General features: G+C 39.3%; 1 protein-coding gene across 1 annotated transcript in view; it reads right to left on the minus strand.

The window, feature by feature from the left end:
- Window positions 1-1,976: 1,976 nt before the first annotated feature.
- The window catches only part of pawr (PRKC, apoptosis, WT1, regulator), a 77,832-nt gene continuing 62,726 nt past the window's right edge, over window positions 1,977-17,082 (minus strand). Inside the window, exons 5-7 of the mRNA XM_042511273.1 lie at window positions 12,337-12,463; window positions 7,325-7,429; window positions 1,977-2,835 (exon numbers count right to left, since the gene is read on the minus strand). Coding sequence (XP_042367207.1) covers window positions 2,749-2,835; window positions 7,325-7,429; window positions 12,337-12,463 — 319 coding nt within the window. The 3' untranslated portion in view covers window positions 1,977-2,748. The remainder of the gene's footprint in view (window positions 2,836-7,324; window positions 7,430-12,336; window positions 12,464-17,082) is intronic.

The raw sequence follows: 17,082 nt of genomic DNA on the forward strand, positions 1-17,082 counted from the left end.
TAAACGAAATTACAGAGAAATCTTTTTAAAAAGAATCCATTTAGAGCCAGTTTACACCTGGTGTTACCGTGTCGTGGATGATCCGGTCACATCTGGACAGATTCATGTCTGTTTGCTCACACCTGGCTATGGATGGGAATTGCTTAGTTTGCCCCTGGAAAGTCTGAAGCTCGAATCATCAGTCGATTGAGATTGCTTCAAGTCCAGCAGTTATTTTTTTCCATGCAGTGTATCTCTGGGGACGCTTTGGTTCACAGATGTTGCTGCAGAGTGAGTGCTCTTAACGTTCACAATACTCTTTGCAGCTGCGGGCATGCAGGCAGCAGCACAGAGGGAGAGACAGACGGCACCTTAAGGTGAAGAAGATGTGAATTTGTAGCTCACAGCAACTTCATACGATAAAGTCTCTGGCTTTTGTTTGATATCTAAAGTCAGCAAAAAGTCACGCATTTACGATCCGTTGTTAATGCTGTTAGCCTGTTTACTATGTTACGTGAATGCTGCAGTCACACTGAGTCTGTTCAAACTTTAAAACTTTTCAATTGTGGAACTGCACACAATGCATTGATTCACAGCCCCTCCTTGCCCCCATATTCTCTCTGTCTCTGTTTCTTTCATGGGACAAGTGCTGCCTGGACACTACTGCTGTAGGAGTGTGAGCTCCACGCTAAGGACAGTTGGTGAGAGTCCGCCCCGTTACACACACACACACACCCACACACACAGTGACAGGGCTAACTGTTAGCATCACACAGCTTGTGTGACCCAACGGTTATTGGGTTTGCTGTCAGAATCAAGGCGTTTCTGTGTCGTAGTGAGTTTGTTGGGCTTTGGGTTTGCTGACACAGCTGCACCAACAGAAACTTTTCTTATTCGCGTCTGATATGCGAGGACGTCAGCTGAATAGGTCGTCGCTGAAATTGACCTCGGACACATTACTGTTCACACTGCTGAAAGACCGAGGCCATATGAGACCCAGACCACCTCTGAAAGTGGTCTGAACAATCAGATCTCAAGACAAATTGAGGATCAGAGTTGAGAAGGTTACTTTTAGAATGAAATAGGTTACATATTACTAGTTACCCCGTTAAAAATGTATTAGGAATGTATCTATTTTAATTTCTTCATAAGTCTTTAACTTATTACAACTGAATCATGTCGCTAAATGTTTTTAACTGAGAAATAACGCTGAAAAAGGCGGCATTACTGCACAGCAAAAAGATGAAAAAGCAGCAGCACGAATGTTTCATTCTACATGTAAACTTTTACCTAAAAATAATATATTTGTATGTAACCCCTTTGCAATCTGTAACTGTAATTTTGATCCCTTCTCTGATGTGCTCAGAGCTGTCCACCTGTGATCCGATCACCCAGGACGCATGTTGATACCAAATGTAAAAACGGTCAAATGCACTAGACGAGGGTTTCACCCTCAGGACAAGTATAATACTCAGACGTCAACACTGAAATGCGTTAAGCAAATAATTCATCAATTCTTGCTTGTGTTAACTTAATCATTTCAACTGGAATTATTTAAAACACAATTTTCTTCATTCAGGATTGTAGATGCCCTGTTGTGGTTACTGGAAGGAAGTAAATCTGGCACTAATGTTCATTAACCCCTCGAAACCCAGATCGACATCATTTTTCTTGTGCTGTGTTGCGATGCTTTCACAGACTATTTAACCCTTGAAACCAGAGCAAAATGGGTAGATTTCTTTTGAAAACATGAGATAACAACAGATGAACAACAGGCAATGAGCAACTTGGAAAGAAATGTCCCGCAAATTGTGAGAAATTTGTAAAACTTGAAATTTTTTTTTTTTTAAAAAAAAAGGAAAATTTAAAATTTCTAGGAAAAAGTGTCCAGAAGACTACATGTATTATTATTTTCACCATTTATTTAAAATTATGTTACAGAAAAAAAAAGTGGGTTTTTTTTCTTTCTTTCTTTTTTTTAAATGATTTTTAGGGCATTTTCTTGCTTGTTTTCATTTTTCACTTTTCTTTTTTTGTGATTATTTTCAGGTCATTTTATTGTTACTTTTTTTGAACTAACTTCCTGATTATTTTTGAGCTATGTGTTGTTAGTTTGTTCATTGCTTTCTACCCATGTTTTTTGAAAGAAGTCAAACTAAATTTGCTCTGGTTTTAAAGGATTAATAAAGCACCAGGCTTTAACTTTTTTTTTTTAAGAATTGACAAAAAAACCTCACATGCATTGCAAGGCACAATGCCCACTTTGGCTGATGGTACTGTAGCAGTAATTCTGTTGAATTTGGTCCAAGAGTTCCTCGACAGAAGCTCCATCGTCACAATTCAAACATTAAAACACTGGAGATCTTTTTAAATTTACCTGGGTGACTGCTGCTGTGCGCACAGAGGTTGCTTTTTTTAACCTCAAAACAAGTTTTAAAAGACTGTGCGCTTGTTTGTGCAGCACATACATTCATTTTACTTTCGTGTTTTAAGACCTTATCAAAAGACCCCTCCCCAAAACATGAACAATCTAAATGGCCTATATACAATAAATTTACATTAAATATGTATACGATGATAGACAGTCCCCATGAGACTCTCAGGACTTCCACGACGGGTGGAATAGTCCCTCTCGGGGGATGTGTTTTCGAGGTCGACTACGTTACAGTTTCACCTCTAACACACAAAGAGACAGATTAAAGGCCGTGCTGCTGGACTTGACCCAGGACAGGAGGTCAGGAGAAAGGAGGAGGCTGTGTTGTTTTTGTTCTACCTCGTCAGCTGACCCACCACCTTCAGCAGAGTCTTGTTCTCCTGTTTCAGTTGCTCGTTCTCATCTTCAATATCATCCAGGTCCTGAAAACAAAGGGCACAACAGGTTAGCACTTTAGACACATAAATATTCACAGCGCTGCCGCTATACCTTTGAGGGCCCGGTCTGGTCAGAGTGTTTGCCTGAGAGTTAAAGCGAGCGTTACTCGCTGCCAGGTTTCCCCCTCCAGCCCGGCTGCCTTGATAGCAACAAATTAGACATTAACAGCTCCAATTAGTTGCAAATGAGAAAGGCTCTTAGTTGCCACAGCGCTGTCTCATCAAAGTGACACTCCTCATTTTCAGTTTCTTCCATCACCGGTCGTGATTGCGTGGCTGCTGAGAATGAGCCGAGCTGCACTTAGAGGGATTTTAAAAGTCAAACTAAGGAGGTCACGAGTCTCGACGCAGCATGCTGTCTCTGCAGCTGAGGAAGAGTGATATGAAGACGAGTATCAGAACAAACAGTCCTGTTTTTAAGTGGCTATGATTGACATTTTTGTTTTAGGTTTTTTAGGTATGTTGACAGTAAGGGGGGCTTTCAGCTGTTTCCAGAACAGAAGATCTCGCCGTTCAATCAGTGAAAAATGTCATTCTTACAGAAATTTTCATATGTTAAAAATGTTAAATACCAAATCACAGCATGTTTTTTTCTCCGGTGTTCCTTAATTGTCCTTAGTGTCTCAATGTTGTATTTTATTTTTGACTTTTTTCAATCTGAGTGGTGAAAAATGCTTAAATTTAGCAACAATTTAAAAAAAGAGCAACTTTTACTTGACCTGAAGTATGAACCATAACAACATCAGTCCGTGAGTCATATTTTAAAAATTAGAAAGAAAGGATGGAGTCTTGAACACAATAGTCCTCAAATCTTCTTCTAATTAGTAGTTGGTCCATGCACATTTTGGGGATAAAAACAAATATGTGTTATAAGAGAACAAATGGTTGCAGGTAATCAATGGGATCGATCTTGCTACCGCTGTTTACTTCTGTCCTGCATTGTGCAGCACTGTTGACAGTTTACAGTGGTTCTGCTCAAAACATGTGGAAATGCAGGATGCTTCACGAGATAGCGCTGAGGTCTAAGAAGCCTGAAGGAAACGTGTTTAACACAAGCTAATTTGGTTGAAAAGGGGGTAAAAGCAGAAAAAACTAAATGGCAGACAGACAGTTAGCAACTAGATGGCGAACATAGTGGAGTGTTTGACAGCTAAATAAACTGATTTTATTTTCCTTAGGACTTTAGGATTAACTGACAATGAAAATAATTGGTAGTTGGTAGTTACAGCCCTATTTGTGTTCACTACCTGTTTCAGCTGCCCAAAAGTGGTCAAACAAACAACAAAAAAAGTTATTGCAGGATCAGTGTTTAAAAATGCAAAATATACAACTAGTTTTCTCATTAGAAGAGATATCTATGTGCTTACAGGGATCTGAGCTCTCTGTGAGACAGGATTTCTGTCTTCAAAGTGTATCAAGAGGGAGATATTAAGTCCAGCAGCTGAGCTTTATCTTTTCTTTCTTTCCCAAATAAACTTCTACAGTGACCGAGGGTTCAATCTTCCTCTGCACGGAGACGGCAGACTGGATCAGCTGTTATCTCCTGTGTTCCCATCAGGCTTTGCGGGAGCCTCTCTCAGGGACATTTTTGATGGCTATCACGGCGTTGACCGTCCTTACATAAAGGCCTTCTCTTATGAGCGGCTTCCTGTCCGTGTGATGCTATCGGCGTGATGCCTCCTGCAATATTGCACTCTCAGTGTTTGCAGATGGGTTGTGTGTCATGATGACTAAAGTGTCAAGATAATAATAACCGAGCAGCGTTCACTCGACTGGTCTCTGAAAATGTACGCACACTGATGGCTGGATTTGTTGGCAGAGCTTGGATTCTTGTTTGGATTTGATTGGCTCTGCAGAGGAGAGTTAAAAGGATAGATCACCCAAAAATGAAAATTCAGTCATTATGTACTCACCTTCATGCTGACGGAAAGTCAGGGAAAGTTTTATAGTCCACAAAACACTGCTGGAAGCAAATGATGACCAGGATACAAATGTAAAAAAATATATAATAAAACCACAAAAAGTCTCCATACTGCTCATCTGAAGTAACCAAAGTGTCCTGAAGCATTAATGGGCCAAGTTGGTTTAAAAAAAATCAGTGGCGTCGTGGTTTCAGCCTTGTTGTAGCCTGTAGTCTTTAAGTCCGAGTGTGGGAGCCGCATTCAGGTATACGCACTCGCACAACACCAACAGCAAGTCGTGGTATCTGCACACAAGTGTTTACATTCTACCAGTTTACATGTTTTCGTCAGTGTTTTGTGGACTATAAAACTTCACCTAACTTTCTATCGACATGAGGTCAAATCCAAAGAAGAGTTCAAGCTCTGCCAACAAATCCAGTCATCAGTGTGCGTACATTTTCGGAGGGTAGTCGAATGAGCACTGCTCGGTTATTATTATCTGGACACTTTAGTCATTACGACACACAATGCATCTGCAAATCCTGAGAGTACAATATTGGAGCAGGCATTGCACTGATAGCATCACATGGACAGGAAGCCTGAATTTTCTTTTTTTGGGTGAACTATCCCCTTCAGATCTCTTTTTTTTTCTGAATATTCGAGACATACACCTCTTTGAGCTCCATCCCCTCCTGCTATGTTTCCCTTCAGAGATGCCAAAAAACAGAGATGTATTTACCATCAGCCTCTTTGACCCAGAACGGGCTCAGGGCTGCAAGTTGAGGAGAGTTTGTTGACAGTCTGAGATAAAGGTTCAGAAGTTCAGGGAGTTTCACTCCTGCAGCTGAATTTAAAAAGACATCAGCTTACATGAGTGTCCCCTGACCTTTCAACCCTGACTGCAGTGTGAGGAGGTAACAGGACCCCGACCAGTGAGGCCAAACCAAACTAAAAAACACACATGACCCCCTCCAGTGGGTTCATGTCAGTGTGAAACACTCCCAATGTGACGACTACAAGATCTCTCAACATCTCTTCTGACAAAAATCAAGCGGTAAGACGGCATTTTCTTAACCGATTTTCCTGAGGGAGGACTTGGGGTTTTTATCATCACACAGACTTTTAAGAAGAGACACAGCTAAGTCTCACCCCATTCTGTAAACACAATCTGTTTCAGCGACAAAGCCCTCTAGCTATTATGACAGGAGCAAAGGAGAGCCCTAAAGGACGTGTTTATCATTAACTGTGTTTCCACCTGCAGGTCAGTTCAGTTCAGTTCAGTTCAGTTCAGTTCAGTACACATCTTTTGCGAAAGTGAAAAGTTGTGGATGGTACAAATGTAGCCGTTCGTTACTGTTCCCATTTTGTGTCGCCCCTTTATTTGGGTACCTAGCACACTGACTGGGTATTAAAGGTACTAAAAGGTGGTACTAAAAGTTTTTCATACATAAGAAAGCTATAACTATAAAGTAAAAGGATGTTTTTAGTTTCTCTAGCATCAGCTGTAGACTGAGAAAAAAAAAGATTTCATCCACTGGGGCGACTGCTGGCAACTTTAAAGGTGGAACGTTAAGGTGGAAATGTTACTCAATGCATGAGATGATGACATGAATCCATCAACTAACTTTAAATTTCAATAGGACAAATTTGCTCTATCTGTTTAATTGTCTCTTTTGGATGACAGACACTTTTAGTGTTTAAAAGAACTTTTAAAAACAGAAATCAAATTTCGGTTCATTAACTCATCATGTGTTATTGTGCAGGTTTGTGAAACAAAACTTCATAACTTTTACTGTTTTTTCATGATCTTGCGAAACCTGTGAAACTCACTTTAAACCTTTTAATTTGAAGGTTTTTCAGTGCTGGATTCAGACCCAGTTACCTTGAGTCCAACATAAAACATACTGCCTTAGAGTAAATGAAAAGAAAGTTGACAGAAACTGGGTGTTTAAAAGTTGAAGACTGTTGTGTTTGTGGTGCTTTCAGCTGCCACCACACAATGTCTTACTTATTGATCTCTTTCTTTTATGCTTATTTCAATAAAATGATCTGTCTAAACCCTCAGAGATGAGAACCACAACAGTGTTTATCCCATATGACTGAAGATACCCTCAAATTTAAGCTGACACAAAGTCAAAAAGTCTTTCTTAATGTGCTTCAGACACACAATCACGTCTGAACTTCTTTTCCACCAGGCAATTTGTTTTTTGGTGGAAAAATCAATAAGACATTAATGCCACTGCAACAACGGGAAGCAGAAACTTTTGAGACCCAAATGTCATCAAACCACTGGTGAGTTTTTGAAATGTAAATCACACATACAATGCCCCTGAGTAAAATGTTCTCTGTCATGTTGCAACATGTTCGTAATCCAAAAATAAAGGTTTGTTTGTGTCCAAATCCTAATGGACTGCAAAAAAATCGTTGTAGAAAAATACATAGCTTTTGTACACAACTCTGCTAAAATGCCAGATGATGATTTACAACCCACACGAGCCGCCCAGGCATAACAACACAAAGGAACGCTCAAAATATCAGACATCAGAGCAGAAAATCACGTAGGCTGGACTCACTCTGTTCAGCAAGTCAATTTCCTCTCTCAGCTTCCCGATGAGGTCGTCTTTGTCCTGATGGGCCTTCAGCAACCTGTCGTTCTCCTGGCGCTCTCTGGCCAGCTCCTGAAAACACACACAAATTGACAACGTGATTGCATGAATGATGAATCTTTGCAACTGATGGAAAAGTTCGTGCACACATTGCTTAGGGATTAAAAATGTAATTACTTCAGTTTATGAGAAATGGTAATAGCCAGATCATAAACGGTTGCACTGAAGCATCATTGCCTCAGAGTAGAAACTCTAAATTAACTTTTACAAAGACTCTGGGTGTTGGGATGGGACAGTCTTTGCCCTAACTCAAAGAGTTCGAGTGTTTTGGGTCTCTGCAGTAATGTGGGTATTGCATCAATAGGCCCCTGGCAGTGGTAGACAAAGTATCCAGATCCATTCCCTTAAGTAAAAGTACTAATACCACAAAGTGAAAATACTATGGTACAAGTAAAAGCCCTGCATGGAAAATGTTACATAAGTTAGATAAGCATAGTTGAGTACTTGAGTAAATGTACTTTGTTACATTCTACCACTGAACTCAGGGTACAAAGAATTTGTGGTGTTTTTTTTTTTTTGGTTCCTTTTTGTGTCCTTTGTGGTCATTTTGAGTGACATCAGGTGAGGGCCAGGGGGGCCCGGGTGGCCCGGGGGCCCAGGGGCCTGTGCCTGGTAAACTCGTTCAGTAATCCATCCATGATTGTACCAGACCGTTGTTGTGAAGAGGAAGTGGACCGTGAAGTCAAAGCTCTCGATTTACCTGTTAATCTGTGTTCTAACCCTCAGCCATGGTCATGAGCTCTGGGTAGCCGTGAGAAAAACAAGGTCACGGATTAAAGGAAAACTTCACCTCCAAAATGACTACTTGTATTTCAGTTACTCGCTGTGTGTTACACTGAAAAAAAACTTGCATACCTCTGCAGTGAACGGACAATCCAAAAAAGAAGAAAATTCTTGAGTTGTGTGAGTGTTTGTTGACGGATGTTTTGATATAGTTTTGCTGTTGTTTAACGTGGACCACCATAACTTAAATTTATCAAGATTTTTTCTCTGTTTTTGGATTCTTCTTTGCATGTGAGAAAAACAAAATATTTTTCCTAAGTTGATATGAATAAAGATTCTGTTACTGCATCGCCTATTTCTCGCCTAAAAAAAGAAACATATTATAGTGTACTGTTTAGCTGTTAAAAAGAGAAAGGGTGTGTCCACCCACAGACAGTAGATTTGCATTTGTAAATTTTAAACAGCTTATTAGTAGGTGTATTAATAGATGTAACAACTCACTACACATTGTCAGAATTATTCTCAGAATTATTTTTTTTTAGATAAATTGACCATTATATTACAACAATATAATTTTAGTTATTACACACAACACATTTCCATTTTTTTTTAAACTTTAAATTACTTCTAATAGTTCCATGACTTTTCCAGGCCTGGAATATATGGTTGTGAAACACAATGACATTTACAGGTTTTCCATGACCGTGGGAACCCTGGATCTCGTTTGACCACAGTGATGGACTTGATTGATCCACTACAAGGAGGAGGAGGAACATGATCTTTTTGACAGATTAGATCTTACGGACTATTGTGTGTGTATAGTGACAGTTTCCGCAAGCATTACTAAAAAGTTAGTTTGATAAAAGTTAACAATTACAGCTTTCAGCTACAGCTTGCACGACTACTTTACTGAAAGCACATTCTATTTCCAAAAGTTTTTAAAGGGCGTTCAGACTTTGTCAATAAAAAGCATTGACTTTTTGTTGCATGACAGTTTCAATCAAATACATAATTTTCTTTCTCTGAATTCAACATATGCTTCAAAACAAGCAATCTGTAATAATCAACAGAGCAGATTGTCAGAGAACAATGCATTAATAGTTCCTCTTTCACAGTGCTTTTGTGTTGCTTTCAAATTGTTCTTGATTAAAAGCCAGTGTGTTCCTGTCCGCCTCCTCCGACAACTACAGTGAAATAAATGGTTCCTTACTGAGAGAAAATCCATGTACGCTTTAAAAACACAGAGGTTTTAACATTCACAAAAACTGCTTGTTGTGTTTATGATGGAAATGAAGATCAGACCAGGGCTTCCAGTTTTTCAGATAAGCATGAAATCAATCGCACAGGTACAGTAAAAAGCATTAATGTAGCCGACGTAAATATGCTTGCAAATGAAACTCTATTCATCCTGGTTTTTGAAAGGATCTATAGATAACTGCTGCTTTGAAGTCTTGAAGGCTTTGAACAAACATCTCCAATACAGTAACGCAGGCTGAATCTCCATTAGCGGCTTCACTCTGTATGTGTCATGTGACCTGGTTGTGTGACGCTCCTCCGAACCTGCGCTAAGGTTGAACAGGTGTTTCTTTTTAGAGACATATGCTCAGAAAGATCTCTGTGCTCTCAGTTTTTCAGTAAATGTCTAAGGACCTAAAGCTGCAGCCTCGAGTCTCAGAGATTTACTTTTCAGCAGTCTCACATGAACAGACCTTTGACATGCACACCTCCGCCTGCAGAAACAATGTGCACGAAGTAAGTGTTTAAAATGGGCTTTTCAAAGTGTTTCTTACATTTGACTTAGAAAAAAACACCTCACAGTGAAGTCACGGCAGCACTTACTTTAAAAACCTTTTTAACTGAAAGCCACCCGAGTGACATTTGATTCAGTGTTGAGTTTCTGCAGCGAGGGGTTGAGTGTCTGATAGGAACGGTGTAGGAGGAAAAGACATATCTGCACTGTAAAAAGGTCATCGCTTCAACTACGCTGAGGAGGTTTTCTGAGACGCAGTTTCCAGCCATAAAATCAGAACTCGGGCAGCCGCTCAAACGGCTCAAAGTGGAAATATGTACGAACAAAGTGAAGCTGATAGAGGCTTTCAGATGGCCAAAAGAGTCCTGGGTGTACCCCTCCAAAACCCAAAACTCAATAAAACGTTTAAAGGACTTGGCTTTTGATAGCATATGTTAATCCAAAAGCTGATGTTTCCTCTCTGATATCACATGTTAATGGCAGTTAGGGTCAATTTAGCTTTGGTTACATGTGTGAAGGAAGAAAAACCCACTGAAACTTGGCTTCCTCAGATTTACTCTCACTCACTGATTTTCTTTTTTCTTTCCAATTTTAAGGGATTAACTGACATCTTGATGGTCGAGTAGTGGGCACAACTGAAGATGAAAAAGCACACTAGTAGAAGAAATATTTACATTCTTGCTTAGATAAGTCATTAGCTACCATTAAGGACACTGCGGCCATGTCCTCAGTATTGTTTCTGGGACTTTGGGGTTTTTACAGACATTTAAGTTAAGTTAACACTATTTCTGTTCATCGCACTGCCAAAATCTGAATTTCAGGATCCCTACACCTTCTTAAACATCAAATTCAAGGACTTTTCGAGAATTTTTCCAGGGCAAATTTCATCAAATTCCCAGCACGGACCCTACACAGCAGACTTTAAGACATGGATCAAGCTTAATACTGTTACAACTCTGAGATTTTTTGAGAACCTGCAGGTGATACAGAAGCTCACAGTCAACAATTAAGGCTTAAATGTTCCTAAATTGTGTTGTGTTTCATCGACAGAAGACTTTGTGGTCGATTGCCTTCTCTAACAGCACAGCAAAACAATACATTGTGTTAGTTAAGTGTATAAGTGTAAACACTATCTTTTCATTTGCTCACTGGTTAAAACTATGAATAGGAATTTGATCTAAAAAAACAAACAAACAAGCAAACAATAAAATAAAACAAATATTTAAAAAAGCTAGTGGGAGCAGAGACTGGATGAGAGAAAAAAACAGAATCTAAAAGTGAGTATATTTTGGTTTTTATTCCAGTGAGGTTAATTTAAAAAAGCAGCAGGAAGAGTGGCTGCTGATATAAAACGCCGGAGCTCCATTGGTGAGCGAGACAAAATCTGAAGGATGTTCCATTAAATATCAAGAACGCTCTCAAGAACAACAGGCGCTGACCTTCTCACAGCGGGGAGCTGATAAAACCTGCTAAAGTGTGTATCCTGACTCATCTGGACCATGATAGCAAACATTCCTGTCTCAGAGCAGCTGTCCACATTTACTCACCTTCTCATCGGTATAAATAAAAATGTATCTGCGTTGAATTTCATATTTCATATCATATGAGTTTTATGATAGGTTAACTATTAAGGAATGTTTTATATTTTGAGAAATACAGAGAGTTGGATGATGAGAACAATATCAACCTCGTGTCGAGAACTTTTCCACGACTTATCAAGGACCTCTTTATTATTCTTCCTCGATGTCCAGCGTTTTTCAAACATGTCAGGTTCAAGCATCTTTTCTTAAGAATTTCAGTGTCCCACATGATGTGTTTCAAGGACCATTAGAAATTTGAAAAATCAAACAATAATGTTTTTGTTTCTGGCTGTGATAAATGGTGTCATTTCGGTGACTTTAAAAAAGCATGCCTTTCAACAATGTAAAGAAAATAAACAAACAAAAAAAATTAAGGTTTCTATAAAAATCATTAAAATATTTTAAAGAAAAAAACAAACTGCTAAAAAATTTTAAAGAAAAAAATCACCAAAGTTTTAAAGAAAAAATACTATTAAAAATTGATTTAAAAAATCAACAAAAACAAAAAAAAATCACAAAATGTTTAATTTTTAAAAAAAATAAAAATCACAAAAAATAAAACAAGAGAAATAAAATAAAATTGCTCCTAACTGGCCAAAGTCTTTTGTCACAGGCTAGATTATTTTAAGAATCAAACAGGAGAAGCAGAAGTCTAGTTTTCTTGATGATGTGATTTTTACCCAGTGAAACCAAATTTAAAGTGCCTGCCTCAGCTTTAAAGCACAGATATGAGCAAGAGTATTTCCCAAAATCTTAAACAATTCCTTTAACACACAATGTAACTGGCTTGTGTTTGTATTGGTGGAGTATTAATCAGTAGTGACTGTAACCGAGCAGGAATATGACACCAGGATCAGAGAACGTACCCTCTCCAGCTCCTCCAGCCTTTTCTCCAAACTCCCAGGTGCTGCAGCTCCTCCATCTCTGCCATGACGGTTGTGTCGTTGTCTGCTGTTTCCACCCAACTCCTCCTCAGACCCCGGCCCTGCAGAGCTGTCGAAAACACGCACAAAAACATAACTACAATACCCAATACAACCTGAACACTCAAGGATTTTACTTCAGCATGAAAAAGAAAGTTCGTCCAATTTGGTGCCCATTTCCCGTATTCAAAGTGTCCAACACTGTATTCACAGTGAGGCTTTTTGAAGGTATGAATCATACCCGCATTATAACACTTCAATGGGATGACACATCTATCATCAAAAGAGCAGGTGGGAATATCTTCGGCGTGTTTGCCCTTTCAATTAGGCATGCATTATTAACAGCCCTCCGCCTTTTATTCCATTAATGGAGAAAAGGCTGTCGAGGTTTTGCAACTTCAGTGCAAAAAGGATTCTGATTATGAAACAATTTACATATTACAACTTCAAATAGGCTCAAGAATGGCAGCTGCGACTTGTGCATCACTCTTCTTAAGCTGGCAGGAGAGAAAAGGGTTTTGTATGCAGCTCGAGCAGAACATTAACCTTATCTCCTCTTCACCTTCTCGCTGCTTGGAGACGGATTCTGGGGCGGCTGGGGAAGAATATTCATGTGCAGTTTATTTTTTTACTGACCTTATTTCAATAATTATTGACGTGGAAACTTGGAATGAGTTGCTTCGACTACAACTCCCACTCCCCGTTAGGAGGAAATTGTGCCAGGTTTATAAAATCAGCCTGGGAATCAAATTATTCTGTGTACGTCTGTAGGCTTCACTGAAATGTCTGAAGGGGACTGTCTGCATATTTCTACAGCTGAAACACACAGGAGACATGCTGGAAAGACAAAGGACAAATATAATTCCTTTGTACCATCTGCACTCTTTTCAGGATCTGCCAAGTATGATGTTTCCATTATCAGAATACTTTACAAAGTACTTTTAACTCTAAGAACGGGGAGGCAGTAGTAAGCAACAGTCGCTTTTATTAAATAGTTGACTATAGAGACGGATAAGAGACGTGAGGTGAAAGAGACGGGTCCCTCAGCCAGACTCAAACCGTGAATGCTGTGGTTATACTGTTAGCGTCCTAAAAGGCGGGTTCATTAGTTTAGTTTTTTCCAAATAGTGTTCCTTTTGTATTCAAATCCAAACACATAGATTTTGTTCGAAGTACAATATGTTTTAGCCTCAAGATGCTTTTTCCCAAGCTCTTCTAAAATCGTTTTGTGACCATATTTTGAAGAGATGCTGGAGCTGTGGAGAAGCGAATATTGGATCTGACTCATAGACTGTAATGCCGCCTGTTGTCTCCGTCTCCACCACCCGTCACTTACAACACGACAGCTACTTTTGCACTATTTCGGCTTCAGATTATATATAAATATATATTTTTTTCAATTATCTATTTTTCTATTATCATCATAATTACTCATGTAACATGTGTATTTCTAATATTTATACTTTGTAACATGTCATGCAATTCCCAGCTGTGCAAGATTAGACCACTTACTGTGGAATAATATTTACTGGCTATATTTTAAAAGTAAATACATCACACACCATGTGTGTATTTCAGCTATTCTGCGCAACTATAAATCATTTACATACAGCATCTGTATCAGTCAAAGGTGTACATAGAGTTTATATTTCATATCATTTTATTTTATCTAATTTGTTTTTTTGTAACATTCTATGCTTTTTTTGAACTCAAATCCCTTTCTACTCTTTCTGATAGATGACGTCATGGTAGCTACTTCCATTATTTATACAGTCCATGGTATAAATCTACATACTGTGTATTTTGCATGTGGTTGTGTGTATTGAATTGTGACCTCCATACTGTGATAGTTCAGCATAATAACACCAACTGTTACAGCCCTCATAAATAGCGTGACTTTATGGGGGATAAAGACAAACTATAGACATGAGCCACGTGATGCAAACATCGACATTCTTCTTTTTGCTTTTAATGCTGCTGAGCCTTTTCTCATTCACAAACAGATGCAATATTTTTTCAATACATTCAGTTTTACAAAACCAATGGCTTATTTTTGTATTCATTCTTACAGAGAGCCAAAACATTGCAACGGCCATCGCTTTTGATCAAGAGCGAGTCCTTGAAACGCTCTCCTCGGTGCTCCCCTACGACAAGATAAAGTGCATTTTATTTGTCTCTCTCATTGCAGGCTCTTCAAGGCTACTCTGCTTTATATCAGCATGAGCACACTTGCAAAATTCACAAACACGCGTATACATGACAAAGCGTGACCATGATTACATCCACTCGCCCTAATGACGAAAAAGGGCCAAACACAAAACAAAAACTTGCCTTGCGTGTCTGCATCCATGCATGTTTCAAGAGACATTTCCCTGCTCACACACACACACACACACACACACAAACAGGTACTTTAGGGTGCTCAGCAGGTGTTGAAGCTAAGCCTAAACATCCATGGCCTCGATACTAAATATCACACCGCAGCCCATTAGCACCCTGCAGCGGGAGGTCTGGGGGAGAGAGAGGCTGAGCCAATCACACACTCTCGGGAGCCTCAGCAGGTGGGAAGGAGAAAGCACAGACAGGAGAGCCTTTAACAGCAGCAGCCACAGGTATAACAACGCCTCGCACAAACTCAAGTGTCAATGTGTCAAAACGACACTGGAAACCGCAACACACAGTACTCAAACATCTGATTAATGCCTTGCCCCAAAACATGCCATTCCCCCAAATAGCAAGTAAATAAAAAGACATTCAGAGCTGTTGGAGCTGGTACTTTAATCAACAACACCTCCCTGTTTATTTACACGAAATAAACATAATTTAAGGGTGAGGGCTATCTAATATAGCTGATTAATGTGTCCTTCATCTCAGTGGCTGCTAAGATTTGAATTTTCCCCCTTAACTAGCCAAGATAAGCCACAGCACATAAGTAGTTTTTATATGAAAGGTAAGGAAGCTTAAAATTCCCAAAACACAGTCAATATTAAATCATAGATATTTGAATGAAATTTAGATGTGGTATCCTCAGCCTTGAAATCCACTGGCTATCGATCTGATGACGATTTAGCCTCCAGTGTAGCCAGCTAACATCCAGGTAATAGATAATGGACATCCGGACTAAGACTAAGACTTCCTGTAAATTGAGATGCAAGAATGGAGTCAGAAAGTCCCTCCAGGATTTTGCATGCTTTTTTGGGCGATTGTTGCAGCCAAAAACACCTTGTTTCTTTTACCAAAAAATTGCTATGCATTTTTGCAATCATTTAGGCAAGGAAGTGGAAATCAAAGGCAGCTTGTTCCTGTGAGAATCAAATGCACTGTTTTGAGTTTATAATTTATACTACATCAACTTTCTACAACGCTCACACAAGATGCAAAACCGTTTACCCCTGCTTTCTTGCAGAACATCAATAACGTTGCACAGATCTTGTATTCTAACAATGCAAGATCAGAAAAAAATCATAAAATCTTACTTCCCATGTCCAAGCATTTGTAAGACTTTTGAAAGATTTATTTAAGACGTTTTAATACCACTTTATGCATTATTTGTAAATCAATTGATTCAGTAGTCTGTTAAGACTTTTTAAGCACCCACATGAATCCTGGTTTGTAGAGATAATTATATCCCGTTGGATTATGGAACATCATGTGTCAGGGCTGCATGAAAACAGAGTTTTTAACATTTCAAGAGAAGTTTTTTTTTTTTGAGAGCAAGGACAAACAGTGCAGAGCAGTGGCTTTACTCCAGAGAGAAAAAAGATAAAGTGACTGCGACAGGAGAGGGTGGACAGAACGAGAGTAAATTAGAGGGAGACACGTATCTATAAAGTTTCTCTATCAGCCATCTTGTGCTGCCCGCCCGCCTGGCCCACCTGCCGGGTTATCCGTTGCAGAACTGCAGAGCGTCCAAGTGTAGCCGGGCCAGCTGATGAGAGCAGCGACCATAATTACATGGCCAGATTGAATGTCAGCTGGTGAACTTGGCTGTTGAGGTTGGCCACAACTTCACAATTTGGTTGCAAATAAAGCAGAATAAATACACACTGAGTGGACACACAGATGTGCACAAAGGACTTTAGCACTTGCAAAGTTGATTGTGTGTTTCAGGCTGCATTGTGAGGATTAAGCTAATTTAAAAGGTACCTCCGCAATTCAGAGATTTGACTATTATATAATAGATATTGTAGTTTAATTGAAGCAAATAGAAGACATAGATATATTTTTGACCACAATTTCGTGCTCTCTGTCAAAAGTTGTACAGTAAATTGTAAGAAATAAAAGGAAAAAAAAACATCTGCCCAGAAGGTGTCCAAACATCAATCTTTTCAGATGTTGTTTGGAGTGAAAAAGTTTGAAAACCTCTTATCAAATGCAGTCTTGCAAAGCAATTTTGACTGAAACGAACCACACATCTTAGTCTCCAAACCTTTCAAAGCGAAAGATTTACTTTCAACACACTCTGCCAGCTACGGCAGAAAAGTGACGGTCTGAACAAAGTGTCCAAGGCCCAGATGGTGTCCTGTCAACTACCGTTCAAAACAGTCATCAACAGCCATCTTTCCTGAGCCACAAAAGCATGAAAAGAGCAGCACTGATGGGGGGAAAAAAATTCAATAGTGACGCACCCAGGAAAAGGCCCTCTGACCATTTCAGAGAGAATCTGCTCTCGTAATTAATGACTCAAAC

The sequence above is a fragment of the Plectropomus leopardus genome, chromosome 22, assembly GCF_008729295.1.
Source record: "Plectropomus leopardus isolate mb chromosome 22, YSFRI_Pleo_2.0, whole genome shotgun sequence".
NCBI lineage: Eukaryota > Metazoa > Chordata > Actinopteri > Perciformes > Serranidae > Plectropomus > Plectropomus leopardus.